The 21,399-nt window shown below is 42.7% G+C and overlaps 1 protein-coding gene across 1 annotated transcript; it reads right to left on the minus strand.

The window, feature by feature from the left end:
• Window positions 1-10,720: 10,720 nt before the first annotated feature.
• Window positions 10,721-19,481, minus strand: LOC147673774 (zinc finger MYM-type protein 1-like). The gene is made up of 5 exons (XM_086946413.1): window positions 19,370-19,481; window positions 13,928-14,064; window positions 13,574-13,672; window positions 13,220-13,318; window positions 10,721-12,956 (listed from the first exon to the last, which is right to left on the minus strand). The coding sequence occupies exon 5, from the start codon at window positions 12,911-12,913 to the stop codon at window positions 10,799-10,801; it is 2,115 nt and encodes a 704-aa protein (XP_086802539.1). The 5' UTR covers window positions 12,914-12,956; window positions 13,220-13,318; window positions 13,574-13,672; window positions 13,928-14,064; window positions 19,370-19,481; the 3' UTR covers window positions 10,721-10,798.
• Window positions 19,482-21,399: the final 1,918 nt, after the last annotated feature.

Raw genomic sequence — 21,399 nt, forward strand, 5'->3', positions numbered from 1 at the left:
TGTCAGCCGTGGTGACTTCCAAAGAAGTTCACTCACTTTCCCTTAGTCTTTGGTGTAAATCTGTGCATCGCAGTCATGTCCTCTCTGCCTACCCATCCGCTCTCTAAGGGTCCTCAGGCCATCTGCTCTAACTCCACCCCAGGGTGCTGTCCCTAATACAAAATCACAATTGTAGTTGAAACGCCCCTCAGGGACGCCCCTCACGTACACCTCTCACGTGGTTTCGGTTCTGGCTTTTTCCATACTGATACTCCTCTGGGCCTCTTGTTAGCGTTGACCTGGCTTCCCAGGCTTCTTCTCGGCACGCCAATACCCCCCAGGAAATTCCTGAAGCCTCCTCCAGGCCTGTGCCTGTCTCCCCGGACAGAGCTCTATTCATCACTCTCTTGATTGGAACCCCCTCGCACCTGCAAACAGACACCCATGAATTGGGCCCCAAATTCCGACCTCCAGTTTATCTTTCAAGTCGTAAAACTTCGAACATGGTCGGCAATTTATGCTTAACGAGACCCGAAATTTAACTAGCACATGCAGATCAAAGAAGCGACTTTATCTTTCCAGGCCTACTAAATTACTTTGCAAGAGGCCTGCACTCTGTGAACCTTTATTTCTTAAACTAAAACAAGTTCTACCTATTACATTCTAATTATATGAAACACTTCTATAAAACATAACTGTAACATATGATCAATAATATTCTGAAGAATAGCAAATCCATCTTATGTGAAACTGTAAAGGCACGTTTTCGTTCTTCATACATTGCCATGAGACCTGCACATTTCTACGTTTGGCAGCATTAGATCCTCTTCTGCAACAGCCACATAACATGGAGTCTTAACAGCACTCTAGCATTTCTAAACATTACTACATTAGCTTCACACTCTAAAATATACATTCTACATTGATTAAACACTCGTGAGTATATGTATTTCTATATATTTTTGACACTTCTAAGTGCTTTAACTAAATTTGTGCATCTAACATGTAAGTATGGTGTACTTATACATTTTACTCAAATTGCGCTCTCTCAGTAGCATGGGGATGGTGGAAATAATGTCCTCCGCCATCCTGATGGACGGTACTCCAGCCGTCTAACTAAAAATCACACACTAAGACCCACTTAACCCTCAAAGTATGCGCCTGTTTTAGAGTATAGGGGATGGGTTACTCAAACGTTATTAAAAATGCATCTGGAGAGGGGTACCAACTCTGCTGTTTTTTACCAGCCTGCCCAATGTTTTTCTATTGAATCCAGCATAAAAAGGTGGCTCCTCTCCAGAGGATATAATGCATTTGTAATAAGGCGGACGGGATATGCCTCTCATTTGTGACGTGTGACCCATCCCCCAAACTCTAAATCAATCCCTATGTTTTTCTCTGAATATGTTTTTCTACATTTTCTTTCTAACGTTTTAAAGAATGGAAATGCAGTTAAAACTGGTTCATCAATAGTAGCTAATAGTTTTGCTTTGGTTTTTTTTTCCATCTTGTATTTATTTGAAACCGCCTGAAGTACTTTTTATCCCGTTTTGACGCCGAGGGCAACCCAACCCCAAACATTCCCTCCCTCTGACTCTGAGTCATGCAGGCCCACTGGAAGGACAGGATTCCTCCTCGGGCAGAGCAGGCTCAGGTGCTTTCCTTCTTCAGCCCGTCTCGGGTGAACTGCAGCAGGTGTTTGTGTGATATGGTATTACTTTTAACAATAGGGATTAGATGGAATAAAGGGTTTCGCGGCGCGTAGCGTGCGTGGAGCTTCGAGGGTAAGCCTAAACCTATAATACCCATGGCCTTTGTGTGCACATGACAGTGCAGTTAGTGTTCTGTTAGCAGTCACCGTTGTCGTCTTAATACCATCGAAGCAATAATTAACACACATTTATTTCAGTGTCTATCTAGCTTGACGTCATTCTGCAAACCTTTTGCCTTTGTTTAGATTTTGCCTTTCTTTCTTGAAGGCACGTGGTATTGTGGGTTGAGGCCTCCATTATAAACATGGCAGGTTTTGCCTTGTAAAATATTTGCCTAACTTGGCAGGCGTTGGGGATTTTTTTTGTCAGGTAATATTGCTAGCCTGCTGGTTTAAAGCTCTCAGAGTGGTGAAGTCTTCCCATCTATTCAGGAAGGCGGGAACTGTGTGAATGTATGGTTACGTCAGCCTCTAGGCCCCACGTCATCGGAGGAGTGGAGGTGATGGGAGGCAGAGAGAGAGGGGGGGACATCGGCGCCGCAACACTTGCAGCGCTTAATAGCGCGTTTCGCCCGTTTTCAAGGGGTCACACCAAGCCAGAGAAAGGGGTAAGAAGCTCCTGGCAGGAATGCATGAGAGACAGACCTGCTGTCCTTTGTGCGAGGGTGGTGGTCTGTGGTTGTCCCTCAGTGGGTGCAGTAGGGAGCAATGGAGCTTGAACAGTGCTTTACGCAGCGGGGGTGGGCGCTGGCCATTGGTGACAGCTCACTGACAACTGGGATTGTAAAGTGCACCTGTCACTCAACGACAGATTGCAACAAAGGATTCAGACCACTCCCCTCTGGAAGGTGGAGGGCTCCAAAGATATTTGTTGTTGACACCTTGTAATACTTTAGCTACATATATGGGTAAAATCGGAAACCCATATGGTACAGGTATGCCTGGCCATCTGCAGTGGGCACAATGTTCAATAAAATGGCAGATAATCCAGACGGGCAGTTTTTAATAGCGTTTCTTAGATTATGATTGTCTGTTTTAAAGCCGGATCTTGTACCAGCCTTGAGATATAAGCTAAAACATCGGGAAACATCACTTACAACGCAACTTTTACAACGACATACCATTACAACGGAACTTTTACAACGCAAAAACTTTTACAACGCATGTATTTACAACGCATGTTTTTACAACGCAGGTACCTTTACAACGCATACCATTACAACGTAAGTATTGGTAAGTATATAATTATATTTTAAATGTTATATGTTTGGGGTAAAGGGGTATTTTTAGGGTTCAGGGTCAGTTTTGGGTTTTTGGGTAAAGGGGTATTTTTGGGGTTCAGGGTCGGTTTTTACTTTTTGGGTAAAGGGGTATTTTTGGGGTTCAGGGTCAGTTTTTAGTTTTTGGGTAAAGGGGTATTTTTGGGGTTCAGGGTCAGTTTTTAGTTTTTGGGTAAAGGGGTATTTTTGGGGTTCAGGGTGTTTTTAGTTTTTGGGTAAAGGGGTATTTTTGGGGTTCAGGGTCAGTTTTTAGTTTTTGGGTAAAGGGGTATTTTTGGGGTTCAGGGTCAGTTTTTAGTTTTTGGGTAAAGGGGTATTTTTGGGGTTCAGGGTCAGTTTTTAGTTTTTGGGTAGAGGGGTATTTTTGGGGTTCAGGGTTAGTTTTTAGTTTTTGGGTAAAGGGGTATTTTTGGGGTTCAGGGTCAGTTTTTAGTTTTTGGGTAAAGGGGTATTTTTGGGGTTCAGGGTCAGTTTGGGGTTTTTGGGTAAAGGGGTATTTTTGGGGTTCAGGGTCAGTTTTGGGTTTGTGGGGTACAGTGGTACAGGGTAAAAAAAAAATTACATGTAAATTAAATTAAATAAATTAAATTAAATTAAATTACATTAAATTATATTTTTTTCAATTAATTTACGATTATAAAATTAATATATATTTACCAATACTTACGTTGTAATGGTATGCGTTGTAAAGGTACCTGCGTTGTAAAAACATGCGTTGTAAATACATGCGTTGTAAAAGTTTTTGCGTTGTAAAAAATGCGATGTAAAAGCATGCGTTGTAATAACATGCGTTGTATCATCATATATCCTAAAACATCACACGCGTGCTAAATTCTCTCTAAAATCCATTGAAAATAATATCCCAAAGCAGTGCTTTGCCACGGAATGCTCTAAAACTCCTGGAAGTATACGAAACAGACCATGTCCACAGATGACTTGTCCACAGAATTGGTCCTAACTATGTTCTATGGCAGATGGAAGTCCTTGCCAGGGCGATAGGCTGGATTAGCCACCATGATAAGATTTATGATAACATTTGCTAGAAGCCTCGCAACATGAAATAATTTGTACTCACACCCAAGGTTTGGAAAAATATGGAAAAATGATCTACCTAAAATATCCTGTCTCTTTCTGATCAAATCTAAGTGAATAATGATAAATGCATATCCGTGGGTTCTGATCTGCCACTTACTCTGGGACCTACCTTCGTATTTGCGTATTTGAAATACAACTAAAAGTAGTAATGTAATGCTTGTGTGAACAAGCTTCTTTCTGATATGGTTGCCTCAAACGATTCTAAAATTAGAGGTATTCACTTGTTTTATATTCCTTTAAAATTTGCTGTGTTTGCTGTGTTTACTAAGTACAGTATTAGTTCAATATACCTGATGGTATTTAGACAGTGTAGGAGAGCCTTTTAACACGTAGATAGTAAGTAAGTCAGTCCTTTAGTTACTCAGGATCTGAGAACGAAGGTTGACCTCCAGAGGAGCAACTGAGTGACTATTAATGATTTGGTAGCTCAGAGAAAGAACATAAACCAAAGTTTATGCAACTACATAGTATAACTTAAAATAAGAGGGTAGGGTAAATTTGGTGAACCAGCATGATAATTTACCTTTTACCCCTAGTGAGGGGTTTCGAATGTGTTATTTTGGGCAAATCACTTTACCTTCAGCCCCTCAAATTGTATATTAGTGGGTGATATAAAAAGAGATGAGCTGTCTTTTATTGCCCCAACTGCATCTGTGCCAGCCCCATCCCATGGCGCCCTGCCTTCTGTAACTCACCAGTCTCCATCCATGCACTACTACCCTCTGCTACATACAGCATCCTGCTGCAATAAAATTGTTCACTTTCATGTGCTGTGTTTCTCCTTATGTTGTGCAGTATCAAAAGCCTAAAATTAGCAAGCAGAGTATAAAGGGATATCCTCTGAGAATAATGTGGGACTTCAAGAATGAAAAAGCTGAAAACATTAAATGTATGTGTGAAGATAATGGACAATGTATGGCTGTAATACACTGGATCTGCCCATGAGGTCATTGAAATTGCTTTGTGGATCTGTCCTTGCATCTCAATTGTGAGATTTTTACAATATATTTCCTGAAGAACTCTAAAAAAATACTATGTTGCCATCCTTTATTAAAAAGCAACTTGGGAAGATTTACTAATATTTTATGCCGTGTTTGCATCACAAAAATGAAGGAAATCAGCCAAAAATATTTTTTTTCAGATTTATTTTCCAGCGCTAAACTTGTTTAGTGCTGGAAATACTGTGAAAGTAACTTAAAGCAGAGCATAGCGCTGATTTGCATTGCTTAGCGCCAAGGGGGGGTTCCAGGGGCGGAGCATGGGCATCCCCATGCAACCACCCAAGATTTCTGATGCAAAACCCAATTTACTAAACAAAGGAGACAGGGTTAAGCATCATAAAACTGCACACTTTTTTTAGTAAGTGCAAGGAAGGAGAAATACTTTTATTTCTCTTTCCTTTTCCGACTTTGTGCGTGTGCTGCACTTTACAGCAAACAAATGATGGACGGTTTGCTGACAATGCAAACATTACACTTTACAGCACACATACAGAGAGGAAAAAGGGTTGAAGTCAGTCTATGCATGGTATTTTGCAGTTGAAGTGTATCCTTCCAGTACAAAACCTATGCTAGACTCACGGAGACACCCTTGCACCATGGCATAAAGATATCTCTGTGGCACACGGCTGCTGATTTCAGCGCCGGAGCTAGGGAGAAGGGAGGAGAGCGCCTTATTTCAGTTAATTTGGCACTCTCCTGCTCTCTTCTTCTCATGCAGTGCAGCGTTTACGGCTGCTGCACTGTGCTGCGTGAGAACGTGGTAAATCTGGCCTGCGGTTTATTTTTGACATTGCCGACAATATGAGCTCTCACTCTGGAGCTGGTATGGCTGTCCTGACAATCTAAAAAATCACAGAAACCTGTGTTATGGGGAGCACTATGCACTCATTCACAATTACGTGATTTGTTTTTTCTATATCTTTTAAATCCAACTGCTACTTAATAGATTTATCAACCTTATGATTCTTCAAAAATTCAACTGTTCACAAATTGTGCCCACAGCCTTAAACCTCAGACTGAGATCATAAACAAACAAAAAAAGTAAATTCTCATCAAACAGTGCTTGTGTTTTCTTTCTTCAAAGTTGCTTTATTCTTCTTTTCTCACCAATTAATATGGTAATTTGAATTCTTCAAACAACTCTCCATCATTCAACAAATGAAGCCATATCCCAATGCATTTCGGTATGCACCTTCGTCAGGGGAATGCACTTCACTCACAACAATAAAGCCAGCCAATATCAAAGTCGGTGCTTCCCTTTTTTCGGTCTGTCGGACCCCGTTCATGAATCCTTGTAGCGCTACTCAAATTGAAACGTGTCCTTCCTCTTTATCTTTTAGATCAGGCGCACCGTGTGACTCTCAAGTTCTCTCGTTCTATGGCTCTCTCGCTATGTCATAGCGAGAGAGCCATAGAACTAGAGAACTTGAGAGTTCTATTCAGTGACAGAATGAATAGGGACAATAGGTGCTCCTGCAAGGTGCCTAAAAGTAGAAAACTTAGGGCCTTACTTAGAGTTTGGAGGGAATTGAATGTTCTCCAATTTCATAAGGAACTTTAAATGTGAAGTAGATCCCCTCAGCCGAATTTCCTCCAGCATAGGGATAATGCGGTGGAGGAAATTCAGTAAGTTAGGTGCATTCTACAACGAATTTAGATTTTTCTTCAGCTATTGGAGGCCTTTCAATTGCTTCTAAACTGTAAATGAGGCTGTTAGCAATATACTTTGATTTCCACGTGATTAAGCCCACGGTAGTGCTGACATTGGGTGGACACAGTCTTTGCACCTGATATGATTTTCCAAGTTGAGTGCAAACTGTGCTTATACCCGGGGTCTTCCGCGTACATGTTTAAATGGGAGAAAACAGTGCTGAAAGTGAAATAGTTATGGTGGGGTGGTCAGGGACAAGTGACGGAACCTTTTCTCTTAACCCGTGGTGTCCGTCAGGGGTGCGTCCTGGCGCCCACACTCTTCCTTTTATTCATAGATCAAGTAGTCAAATTCTTCGCGGACACTCCCACTGATGCCCCTATGCTGGCAGGGACTAGGTTCCCAATGCTCATCTTCGCCAATGACACCCTACTCCTCTCAAGAACACGTAGCGGACTACAGCGGGCGTTGGACCGCTTTGAGGAGTTCTGTGTCATTAATGACCTTAAGGTAAACGTGGGCAAAACCAAGTTTATGGTCCTAACAAGGAACCATCCTGTCCGGAGTTCTGTAAGCATGAGTGGAGTCAACCTGGAACAAGTCGAGACCATGACATATTTGGGGGTTACTCTTGACCGTCGTTTGGGATGGAAAGACCAAGTCAGTGCTCAACAGCTTAAGCTTGCCTGCCTTACTGGTTGTTTATTAAATGAGCAAAAGAGATCAATTACAAAACGGGTCACCCCAGCACTTAAGATTTATGACACCAAGATTAATTCAGCAATCTTATATGGTGCTGACCTCTGGGGTTACATGGATCTCTCTAGTCTATTTAAAACCCAGTGTAAGTTTCTACGGAACTTAATAGGACTACCCCAATCGACCCCATCCATCCCCCTTTGTTTAGATCTGGGGTGCCTTCCCATTAATGAGATGGCCAGATTTTGATTGGTGGCCTTCTGGAGGCGCATATGGACCTCCCCCGATCTCACCCTTTTTGCAAAGGAACTGGCTGAAGTCAGGTCAATTGGGGGTTCTGGGAAAATTGCTTGGCTTCAAATGGTAAAAAATATTCTAGTAGCCATGGGGCTGGATCAGCTGTGGGTATCTCCTAGCACTAGCGCCTTTCCCTCCAAATCGGAATTCAAGGCATTGTATTGGGCTTCGCTCCGCCAAACACGTGCTTCTGTCTCCAGCTCCACTAGTCTCACGGGAAGATTTCTGACCTTCAAGTTGGATCCCTCCCATGAGTCATATTGGGATGTTATTACCAAACCGCTGGACAAGAAACTCTACCATCAGTTTCAGGTAGGAGCTTTGCCATTAAACACCTTCACTAATAAGTGGACTAATGGTGCTACTGAATTCTGTAGATGGTGCCCATGTGATAAGGAAACCGAGGGCCATTTTTTGTTTGCCTGTCCTATATACTCATATATTTACAAAAAAGGGGTGGTGAGGGACAGAGTCTCTGAATTAAGCAGAAAGCTCTCACCCCGTCAAAAGATCAGGGCTAGATCCAACACCGTTTTTTAGCTCACTGCACCATCCCAGTTTCAGAACCTGGCTGTATGCAAATTAGTCTGTTCCTGTCCCAGTGCATGATGGGAACAGGACAAACCAAACTACAGAAGCCAATTCTTACACTGGGAAGGAAACAAGCTCCCGGGGACCGGTTTCTGGCATTACAGCCGTCTTCGGCCCGGTAGGGTATACTCAGACATGAGTCCCTTTCTCACTGCTCCATCAGGATTCAAGCAAGCCGGGCCGAAGAGGCTGAAATGCCAGAAACCGGTCCCCGGTAGCTTGTCTCCTTTCTGGTAAAGAATTGGCTTGGTAGTTTAGTCTGCCCTGTTCCCATGATGCACTGGGCCAGGGACAGACTGATTTGCATATAGCCAGATTCTGAGCTGGGATGGGGCAGTGAGATAAATAACGGTGATGGATCAAGCCCTGATCTTTGGACTGGGTAAGAGTGGTCTGCTCAATTCAGACACTCTGTTCATCACCACCCCCTTTTGTGTCCTATATACTCAGCACCGCGAACTAAATGGCTAAAACCCCTGTTTCAGCGCCTCCCTTTTAGAAAGTCTGCAGAGGCCATTTGGGTTTTAAGAACCAACTCCTCTGAGGTGATTGTGGTGAGCCTAGCCAAATTCTTAGGGTGGGCTTGGATTATCAGGTCAAAAAGCAGATAAACTCTCCGATAGAGTCTCCGATGCCCCCGCTATAAGACCAACTGCTCTCCTCCCTTTTTAATATAGGATAATAATATATTATGTACCTTGTATTGGGAATGGTTTTGCTTAATTGTATCTTCCCAAATCCTTCAAATTTTATAAAATATTTTTATGCTTTGGACAGGTCTGTCTTTGTATTTCATGTACTTTAATAATATTTTAAATGTGGTCTTGCTTTGTTTTGCTTTGCTTTGTTTAGTTTTATCTTATTTTGCTTAGTTATTGTATTAAGCTGATGTTGTGGTGTTCTTAAATTATACTTATTACAAATGTACATTGTTAAGACTATTTAAAAATTTTGAAATGTTCTAAAATATGTTACAATGTGTCTTTTATGATTTTTTATGTCGAAATAAAGACTATAAAACCTGAAACCTGAAATAGTATGCAGTTTTACTGTCTGGTAAAACTGAAAAAACATGGAATTAGAATAAAAAAGAACACAAGTTAATATAGCAACTTAAATATGTGAATTTGCCCCCTTTCCATCCCTCTAAACATAAGGGTATCTTTGCACACCATCAAATGTTCTGTTTCTGCCTAATATGGTGGCATTTGCAATTATAATATCAATCATTACGAATATTATACATTTTATGTTCACTTTAGTTCTTTAAATGTACTATCTCTCGTCTACATCCCTTCAGTTTGTAGTTATAATAATTCATATTTATTATTTATACATTACCTTTCAAATCAAGTTGTATTGCTGAAAATTGAGCCCAAGAATATAGTGGACAGGGTTTTGAGGGGTAAAAATATCGAAAGGTAAGTACATACAGGGAAGTGTAGATATAAAATTCCTCACTCCACATCTATCTACCTTGAAGATATATATATATATCCCCAAGGTACAACTTTGTGGGGTTAGGTAGCAGTAGCGGTGGGTGAGATTTTAAAGTGGTGGGGCGCAAACTAATTAGCATACAGCACCGTAGCGAGCGAGCGCAGCGAGCGAGCCCGAACCCCAAAAGGGGGGTTATGGGGGATAACCCCCCCCAAGAAAATTTTGAAAAAAAAGAAGAAAAATCGTGCATTTTTAAGCAAATTTGATAAAGCAGGAAGGTCAATAAAGCAATTGTGAAAGTGCAGTTATTACATTAATAGATGGCATAACATAGGTAGCTGCTTATTCAGTAATACCACAGAGCTTCATACATTCTGTCCTATTATGCTCAGGTGCTGATTCAGACTATAAGGCTTTCATGGAAATCTCAGCTCTAAGAGTAGAAGAAGTTGCACAGCAGTGTAATGGTTTCCAGGCTCGTTCCGCAGGAGCGTCAGGAACTTGAAGAAAAGTCCACAGTCTTCCCCTACGGCCTTCCGACTCTATTAGACTCTAGAGTAACGAATGGCACGCAAGGGGAAAACAGGGAAACAAAACAAGGAAAGGCGGGGAAGAAAAACAGTCTTGCAACATACTGAATATTAGACTCTAGAGTAACGAATGGCAAGCAAGGGGAAAACAGGGAAACAAAACAAGGAAAGGCGGGGGAAGAAAAACAGTCTTACAATATACTGAATATAAAAGAGGCAGCGCAATGCGCTGTTACCGTGATTCTGGTTGAGCTGAGCTTTGTACACACACTTCACATAGGTCCACGCAAATACCCCAAATATAAATGGTATAAAGGTTTTTGTAATTTGCCAAGGGGAAAGTTTTGATAGGCAACACAAGCAACGAATCGTTCACCCTGCGGGAGACAGGTCCGGCCAGTGAACAAAGGTGAGCAAATCTGTGTAGTCTCCAAATAGAACAAACACTACAAAACTTTTAAAAACAGAGATGCATTTCTTACCTCAATCAGAATTTTTTGTATTCAACAAACAAGTAGCAGCATTCACTTTTTGTAAATGAAATCCGCTCGTCTTTCTTTCAGTGTAGCAAACTTGTCAATTACTTTCATGTTGAAGTCCGGTATCTTTTGGACTAGCTTGCTCTCTACAGATAGCATCGCCAAAGCATTTAGTCTTTCCTCTAGCATGGTGTTCCTGAGGAATGTCTTTATGCGCTTTAAGGCTGAAAAACATCGTTCAGCTTCTACTGTTGTCATTGGAGTCGTAATCACAATTTTTAGTAAAGTCACTATCTCTGTAAGTGAGTTTTCCATATGCAGTTTATGAATTAAACTCAGCAAAGTCAAGGCGCTTTTGGCTTTTCGGTACACAGGCATTCTGTAGAGTACAGATAACTCAGTTCTCAGCTGCTCTTTTATGAGCATAGGATATGCTTCCACAGCCTGATTCAGAGCACGCTCAGGGAAGGATTCATCATATTGTGCAAACTCTTTACTTTGCAATAAAGTTGCACTCACCAAATGTTTTGTGAATGAAAAACGTTCTTTTGCCTGCACAATTACAATGTCACATACCTCCTTTCCAATTCGAACCAGAGAGGTGATGTTTTGTCTGCGGTTTGCAAAAATAGAATCCTCCGGCAGTTTGCTCTCTAAATCGTCAACCCCATCTCTCACTTTCATAATCTGTTGTACAAATGCAGATGTATTGGCTTTCACAGAGACAGTATCTAGGTCTTTTTTTTGCAACTGATCGTATAACACCTCAACAGGAGTCATTATGTCATGAAATAAAAACAGTAAGAACTGAAACTCTTTGTCTTCTAGTGTTCTAATAAAGCCATGGGCTTCACCCTGAGTTGTGTGATCAAAGTCTGCTCTAGATGATATGGCGACAAAACATTTATGAAGGCCCTCCCTCTGTTCATAGATTAAGTTGACTGTACGAGTGTGAAAGTTCCAACGAGTTGAGGATCCCCTTGGTACGCTTTTGTCCACAATCTCATGAAGGGCTTCTGTTCTTTTTGGGGAACGTGTGAAGAATGCTGCTATGCCTCCGATATCCTGAAAGAAAACTCGTGTCTCTCTGATCTTTGATACCGCCTGTTGCATAATAAGATTGAGTTGGTGGGCGTAACAGTGCACAAAATGAGCATTAGGGTACACATCTCGAATTCGTTTCTGTACTCCACTAAGGCTTCCACTCATTACGGACGCACCATCATAGCTTTGGGCGATAAGTTTTTGTTTTTGAGGCAGGTCCGGGAAAATTAAGTCCAGTTGATCCAGTATTGCTTTAGTGATGGTTGCTGCACTAGAGTCACTTAAATGTGTGAAGCCATAAAATCTTTCCACAACGTTTCTGTCACTGTCAAGGTACCGAAACACTAACACGGACTGTGTTTGAGTGGACACATCAGTGGTGTCATCCGCCTGAATAGCCACAAAGTCTGTGTTTTGCAACTCTTGCACAATATGGCTTCTTATAACTTCGAGCATACAGTCAAGGAGTTCATTTTGTATTGTATTAGAGGTGCCCTTAAAGACTGTAGCACGTGCTAAATGTCTTTCCAAATCCTGGTCTATGGTTGACATTAAATCCACTAGGCCTCGGAAGATCCCAGGTTTTGAGGAAGTTTCTGATTCGTCATGGCCTCGCAATGCCAGTTCGAAAGCACCACAGAAACGAATGCAATCAATGATCCTGGATAGATTTTGTCTGTTCTTATCCACAGCTTCATTGTGTTTTTGAATGGATTTGCGATACGCATCATTTATCTGCTGCTCAATTGGTGCGTCTTCCCCCAACATTCCCAGTCTTGTCAGGTTTTCCAGATGATTTCTTGTGAGCGCATGCTTCTTTATTTTTTCAGCGATGTGCTTCAGGTCGACCATTCCTTGCCGTGTCCAAGAAAAGTCACCGCCAAACAGCAAGCAGGGGAAGCAGAACAGAGAATTTCTTATAGGGCACCCTGTAAGCCAATCAGCTTTTTTGTACCAGGCATTTGAGAATGTACGTTTTGACATTTTTCCTCTGTCCTGGGTAGTTTGCTGTAGATTTATTTCAGGCTGATGAGGTCCTAATTGTTTTATCTGTAGTTTTTGTTCAAGTGGCCTTGACTGGAATGACTTTGTAATCAGCTCTTGTACTGTATTCATGATGGTGTTGCTGGCCTTACCAATATATATATATTAAAGAAACCTGTCAATAATCAAAGTACAACGTATAAGGTGCAGTGCAATAATATCAAATTTCAGTATAAATACATTATACATATATCTTGTGGATTATCCTAATACATCTCAAATGACTGCTAAAAATAGAGCCGTACTCGCTCCTGCCTCTCTGTGCCATAGTGGTTGCTGGAGGCACTGAAAGGGACACTGCTTCAGGGCCTGGAGAGTGACCCGATACATAGCCCTAACTCCCATGTAAAAAAAAATATATAGCATCAGTTTCCTTACCTTTAACACTGGTCACTGGTGTTTGCTGGGTTGTAGTAGCTGGGGTCAGGTGAGAGCGCAGCAAAGGAGGTTGGGGTCCTCTTGCTGTTGTTGATAAACCTGTCAATAATCAAAGCACAACGTATAAGGTGGAGTGCAATAATATGAAATTTCAGTTCAAATACAAATACATCTCCAACAGCTCCCCTTCCCACAAAATGACTGCTAAAATAGAGTCGCACTCGCTCCTGCCTCTCTGTGCCATAGTGGTTGCTGGAGGCACTGAAAGAGACACTGCTTCAGGGCCTGGAGAGTGACCCGATGCATAGCCCTAACTCCCATGTAAAAAAAAATATATAGCATCAGTTTCCTTACCTTTAACACTGGTCACTGGTGTTTGCTGGGTTGTAGTAGCTGGGGTCAGGTGAGAGCGCAGCAAAGGAGGTTGGGGTCCTCTTGCTGTTGTTGATAAACCTGTCAATAATCAAAGCACAACGTATAAGGTGGAGTGCAATAATATGAAATTTCAGTTCAAATACAAATACATCTCCAACAGCTCCCCTTCCCACAAAATGACTGCTAAAATAGAGTCGCACTCGCTCCTGCCTCTCTGTGCCATAGTGGTTGCTGGAGGCACTGAAAGGGACACTGCTTCAGGGCCTGGAGAGTGACCCGATACATAGCCCTAACTCCCATGTAAAAAAAAAAATATAGCATCAGTTTCCTTACCTTTAACACTGTTCACTGGTGTTTGCTGGGTTGTAGTAGCTGGGGTCAGGTGAGAGCGCAGCAAAGGAGGTTGGGGTCCTCTTGTTGTTTGCTGGAAAATTGCCCCAAAATGCGGTAATGTATCAGGTTGTCAGGTGCTGAAAAAGAAAAGATAACAATTTATTTTTGAAACAGTAGGGTAATGAAACAAAGACTGTGGGGAAAAAACATAACGCTCCAATTTTTTCCTTGCAGTTTGCATCCAGCTCTTAGATGACAGTTAATAGCTCGCTGTTGTGTTTTAGGATTTTAACTTAGAAACTGCAAGTAACAAAAGGATCTCTCTGACAAAAGCAGTGCCTCACTGACCTATTTACATCATATGCATTTTGTGATCTGTATCAGGTATATATGTTCTTTGCAGCAGGCACATTAAGCTTCTGCGCTGCCGCCTGCTGCTAGTTCACTACTGGGACCAGAAACATAGTCTTGCAGACTGCCAACGCTCCTACATATATAGGCCAACAACTGAGGTTTCTATTTTTTGTTTTATATAGCGAAGTAGACCCGAGACATCGGGCATCAGAGCGGTATACATGAGCACCAGTTTTGTAACATCACCATTATTGCCTAAATAAACATTAGAATAAAGCTTAAAATCCATGCCGGGGTAATGTGGCCCAACATTGTCAGGAACGTGAAAACCAGAAATCAGATGGAACCAGGCAAGACATTCAATGGCACAGTTATAATTATTGTAACTTTATTTCACTTGTAATGAAACCTACTTTATCATAAAGCACTCTGACATCTTTGGGTAATGACCGCGATATGTAAAAATGAATAAATAAATGAATAAGCACTGTCTTGGATTTATCAGTGAAGCAAACACTATCTTGGTAGCATTAAAGGATACATGAGTGAAGGCAAAGCACAGGCGTGGATTCCATGCTCCAATCCTTGCCTGTGTAACTTGAGTCACGCTTGGGAGCAGAGCATACTTGAGTGTAAGTTCAGCCACAGGATATGTGTGCACATTACACACATAGTAACACCACAAACACTGTGAACTGTTGTCGCCTCATTACACACTGGCAACGCAGCGAAAATGGAGACTGCTTAGCCGGATGATGGAATGAATTTTCGAACAGAGAACTTCACAAAATTAATTGTGCGCCAACACATGTTGCACAGACCAAACTTTTTTCAACTCATATTTCTGTTTAAAGGAAAACACAAGCATAATGATGGTTTGCTGACTTTTCCAAGGGTTAAAGTTGGGTCTTCAGGAAGGAGTAGTGGCAAGTGACTTGGTTGTTACAGGTGGCGAGCAGAGTGCTGGAAAGTGGAAGATGTAAGAATGAAGCCAGAAGCTGGTGGTCTGTGAACATAAGGTACTATAAAGTGAAGGAGGAGGAGGGCAACATAGCATGTTCTGTGTGACCCAATGAATCACTCCATGCCCGATTCATATCATATAGCCCGTGGCCGTGCTAAGGCTTACTCTTGCAGTACACGTGATTTTCAGAAATACTAAAACCCATGGAGGATGCGTGTGTGTGTTCCTCGAGGAATTCAGAAGAGTGGGGTTGAGGAGAAGGGCCCGGGAGTCGGGATATGGGGGAGAAGCGAAGGAGAGAAAGGGGTGAAGCCGTGAAGGTCAAGGATTGCCAGAAACCGGTCCTTGGATGCTTGATTCCGGTCCAGGAAATACATGGATTGGCAGTTCGGGCTGGACTGTTCCCATGAGGCACAGGGTCAAGGCTGATTTGCATATGGCCATGTCTGAACTGGGGTGGTGTGGAGTGCAAAAAAACGATGGATTTAGGCCCAGATCTCTGTACTGGCTGGGGTGAATGTATGACATTGTTCTGCATTCTGTACATCAACTTGTTTTGCATGTGTACTTGAGTTTGCACCAGAACTTTGCATGGTGCAAAGCGCTGCATCAATAGGATCAGTTATTATCCAGCTGCTGGGTTAATCAAATGTAGATCTATAGAGATGTGCTATCAAACTTCACCCACCAAGTATTTCCAAGACAACAGAAAGACTGAGGCCAAAACAAGTGCTGGTCTCGTCACCTCCACTTAGAATTGTTGGCTTGCTCTATATAAGCATGTGCCTATTCTCAGGCTTTCCTTTTATACATACTTTACAGCTTGCCCATGACAGCTCGTGTGCTATTGCTGTGCGATCTTTTTATTTTCTAACAGTGTGCTTGGAGACCACCCATTGCTTATCATTGGTAGGCTTCATTGTCACTCTTGTGCTTGCTTTGCTCTATAAAGAGGACAGCACTGCCACGTCATATATTTTCCCCCAACCACATCTTGCATTGTCCATATTGCCCCTCACACACCTTCCCTCCAGCCAGCATTTTTCAAAAATGCTAAGACACAGCCAGTCATAGCACCTGCGAGTCATGCCGGCCACGACTGCAAACAATCTTTATGAACATAGAAGATAAGATGTCCCCATATAGGCCATGGAACAGCAGCCACAGTAGTAGCCATCGTCCGGAACCAACACCTGCAGTAGGTCTCCCAAACTCAGAATGAATTATCACTCAAATATCATCCTTGCGTATAGATTTTGAAAATTAAATCCCTTTCTCACCAAACATGAGCTCACAATTTTTGAAAAGACACACATTTTGCTACCAGCACAATAATTTCTTTTTTTATACTAGACTCAAATCCTTAGAACAAAAGCTTGTCTTTTCAATAAACACAAATCTTTTGCCTCCAAACACTATGTCTTTTTTAGTTAACATATGCTTAGTATCCAAACATCAGATTTCCATTTTCATTAAGCACATGCTTGGAATGCGTCTGTACCATTAAACCAGGGCCACCAATATGCTGGGGTTGGGTTCCATAATGCCACACAAGCTGACAATATGCTAAACATGGCCAACAGTAAGCCAAGAGAGGGTCCCATCAAGCCAAGAATAATCACCATTATGCCAGGTCCCACATTATTCCAAGAATGGGCACCATCTTGGTAAGTATGCACACAACCTTCCAAGAATAGCCAGAGTTCTGTCAGGAGAACACTCACCCATCCCAGATATGGGAACAATATTATAACACAGCCACCATTATGCCAATGCCCTCATCAAGTCGTACAGTAACGACAGAGATCTTTAGTGGTTGGCCACTATCAGGTCATTGATAGGCTCTGTCGTCCTAAAGATGCCCACAGTATGCCAAGAATGTTCACCATTAAACCAAGGCCTGCGTTAAGTAAGTGGTAGGCACCATCACACAGGTATGAACACAGAAAGCCATGAACTGCAACCATTGTGCTAGGGTGGCCAGGTGTGGGCTTCGTCATGTCGGACATGTCCACAATTAAATAAGTATTCTTAATAAGGAAAATGTTTTATATATCCTTCAATGCAGATATGTTGTTTGTCTATGGTGGGGAATTTTACTTATATACATTTACTTTTGATTGATCAGCATTACAAGAGATACCACTGAGAAAACTCAAACTTCATTTGCTTGAAGTAGTTGATCAATAAAGCACATTTCAATTGTAGTGTTTGTAAATTATATGAAATGCTTTATTACCCAACTATAGTTAGTGTCTTCACAAAACATACACTGACACGCATATTCAGCACAAACACAACGCTTTGTAACTAAAATATATTGCAAACACATTTTGGGTCGTGGAAGGCTTAGTGTGTGTTATTTTATTTTTTCAAAGTCACAGAACAGTCCTTAATTTGTGGTGTTATTTATTCTGCACCTAGGTATATAATCCATTTGAGGGAGAAGCCAATCTGGGTGTCTCATTTATTTATTTTGCTTGTAAGATAGGATTTATGGAATCGTATGTCAATATGGCCAATATTAGCAATTCGAGAGCCTGCATCAGGACTGTGTGATGAACCTCAAGAGAAGCAACACGTCCACAGGAACATCCGGGCATGGATGAAGACAGACTGTTTACATATAAATGTTGACAACAGAGAGCCTATTTCCTGCATTTTTCAGAGTTATCTCCTGCCCTGCTGATTAGTTAGACAGAAATCGTATATTCTCAGAGGTAAAGAAGCTTGGTATACATCTGGACTGGAGGCTTCAGTGACATTCCAGATGAACACACAACCCTCTATTTTAAAACTGCAGAAATAAGTCGTTTCCTTTCCAGGAAAGCAGGGCTGTCGTGACTGAGACATTGCTAACACAAAGGTGGATTAATGTGGAATGAGCTTTGCATTCAGTCTGAAGGCCCTCTTCAGCCAAGCCGCCAAGTCAGACGGCCATAATTGTGACTGGCAAGCCCAGGAGAATGAACCGCCTGTGGTGTGACAGCTTCAGTGCCTGTCAGTGCAGTCACGCATAACATAACCTTTGGAGGCTTTTAGTAGTTGAACATGGAGTCATTTTACAGCCCGAGTGTAGGAAAAACAAGATTAGGTTTTATAAATACCCATCCTGCAATACGGGGACTCTGATTGTGCCCAAGGTGAAGAGGATGAGACGTCACAGATGTCAAAATATGTCTAGAGAATATATTTCTAAAAAAAAATGAGTTGGTTCTTTAGCCACATGGTTTTAAATTGAAATATTCAAATGGTCCGGTGTTGGTCCGTTCTCCACGTCCCACAATTTCCGATGCATGTCTCGGCCTCTCCAGAGATCTGACTGCACTGGCCCGTGTATGCCTTGACGGACTACTAATATATCACTTACAGAAATGCATGAAATATGCGAAAAGATGCGGTTGGCTGGACAGCATCCACTTCAGGGCTGCAATGCGCAAAAAAGTGAGACAAACAACCCCAACAGGCTAGTCGGGAAAGGATGGAAGTGTAGAGGAGGAAATGAACAAAAAGGGAGAGTGAGAAACAAGAGAGAAGAGAAGCATAGCAAGGAGATAGTAAAAATAAGATGAATGAGCAAGACCAATGATTATGCGGTGGAAAAGAGAAACCAGGAGAACAAAAATATTTCAAAACGAGAAAGAGTGATGGGACAGATAAATATAGATAGGATGAAAGAGAGACAGGTAGTGCAGATGGATGGATATGAGGAGAAAAAGAGACAGAGAGGGAAAGTGAGAGACAGGGAAACAGAGTCAAAGTAAGTGAGCAACTAAAAACATGAAGGGAGACAGACAAATGGAGAAGTGGCGACAGAGAGGTACAAAAACACAGGAAGCAGTGACGCAGAGGCCCTCGTCAGCAGATCACACCAGGGGAACAGCTGAGGGTGCTACAGAAGCAGAGGGTAGGCAGGTGGAATCTTGCTGTGTAGAAAGGTGCTATCGAATTTAAATGCACTATTTTACGTCAAACAAGTGCTCACTGTCCTGCTTTTTAAAGTGGCAAAGTTTACTGAAGTCTGCAGTCTGGAAATATTCAAATACTTCTTCATCAAACATTAGTATTGGACAGAGGAGACAAAAAAGACAGAGACCAGAGTGGAGACGACGAGCTGTACTCACATCGTCGACGATCACACACTAGAAGAATCAGAATGAGTCGACTCCACTCCAGAAAGAAAGGCGGCGGCGTCAGGCAATCAAAGGGCACTGTCTCGTCTCCACTCCACACACCGTCCACGAGGCGAGTGAACCGTTACTTGGCTGAACCGGATCCAACGACACTGCAGCAAATGATTTGCTGCGCAGGGGGCCAATCACTGCATGACTACAGAGACAGTGATTGGCCATTGCAGGGCACCCACGCTCGGCATCCAATGTGGATTACCCCTGCTGTGCTGCGCGGTGACCGGCCAATCCTGGGCTTGGAGAGGGCACCCTAACTGCTCGCCCTGTCACCCTTTTGCTGCAGGGGGTGCGGCCAGCATAAACCTGCACCCCCCCCTCCCTAGCTAATGGGCCCTGGGGACTTTCATGCGCATGCTCGGGCAAGTTGCTGCCCGAAGCATACATGCGGGAAAAGTAAAGAAAAGAAGAAGACTCGTCGTGACGTCGTGATGTCAATCAATCACCGGCGTGACCACACCAGCCCGCCCCCACCCCCGCGCACTCCCGATTCAGTCGGGTGCTGCCTGGCGGCGCCGAATCAATATCGTGCTAAATATAATTAATGTCACACAGTGAGTAAAAACGTTTATTTTAATTATTTTACGGCAGCCGCGGGTCCAGGCAGGGCTGGTGGGGCTACGCCCCTACGCCCCAATGGACGCACCGCTGCTGTTAGGTAGAGAAATTCTTTACCTTTCGAGATTCTGTCCTCGATATTTGCATGCTTCCAAATTCTGCATTCAGTGTTAATGTTTTAGTCCTCAAACCTAAAGTACATTTTGTGCCAAATTGAGGTTTCCATTCTATGTTTTTTGTTGAGTTTCAAGACAATGGTTACATTCCTAACAGTGACCCTGCTTGGGTTAGTGCAGATAATTGCACTGGTACTTTGACACACTCCCCAGAGTATTCTCCAGGGATCAAAGAAGAACAAGTCATAGTTCATCAGGACACCCTAGGGTGTGTGTGGTGATGCATCATCGCGCATTCAATCATTTCATACCATCAGTAGCCTTCAGACCCTTGAACTCATTGGGCAAATATTTGAACTTTTAGCATTCCAGCCAGGGACAGGCTGTGCTGAGTGGGATGTGGATGCAGAACCATGGTGTGCAGGAACTTGCAAGGCAACTCCTCCCTTTTCTATGAACTATGCACATATTAACAGAACAAAGAGGCACCATTTCTCTCCAAAGACATGTTGTGTGAAGGATAAAGGTGGTGTAATGGAGAAGAATAATTGACAGATTCAGAGAGGCAGTTATAGCAAGTTAACAATACATAGAATGAGCCATCAGTAATCTGTATTTTTCTTGGCTCTGGAGGGAGCTGGACATAAATGAGCATTCAGGGCCCATATCACAGATTGGATGCACTGCAGTGGTCAAGGCACACTTTTGACTTTGTGGAATGGGAGCAGATCTGGTCGGTGCGCCCTATCACAAAAAAAGGCCCCCAGTGAACCTGCAAACTAGTGCCTGCGCTAGTAGCAGAGAATTAGTGAAAGATGAACTGGCTGTTTGCAGAAGGGAACTGGGCCTGCACTTCAGAGGAGGATGGCGATCCCCCTGCGGGCAGCACAGTGAGGGACTGCACACGGCGGCAGGGGCATATATTTTGTGGTGCTCATTGAACCCCTTTACTGCCTCCTAAGGAGTACCCTTAGGGAAACATGACTATGCACTACCTCTTTGAGCCACAAAGTCAGTGTGCCCCTGACAGCTCCTTTGCATCTGTGCCTGCATCTGTAATGCTGAAAGCCTGAAACCAGTCCTAGCATGCTTGTTTCCAGTCCAGGGAGGACCTGGCCTGGCAGTTCTGTCCGGACTGTCCCCATTGGGCGCAGGGTCAAGACTGATTTGTATATGGCTGGGTCCAAACTGGAATGGCATGGTGAGCAAAAAAATGATGGATTTAGGCCCAGGTCTCTGTACTGGGGTGAATGTATGACATTGTTCTGCATTCTGTCCATCAATTGGTCTTTT

Source organism: Lissotriton vulgaris, chromosome 12 (assembly GCF_964263255.1).
Source record: "Lissotriton vulgaris chromosome 12, aLisVul1.2, whole genome shotgun sequence".
Classification (NCBI taxonomy): Eukaryota; Metazoa; Chordata; class Amphibia; order Caudata; family Salamandridae; genus Lissotriton; species Lissotriton vulgaris.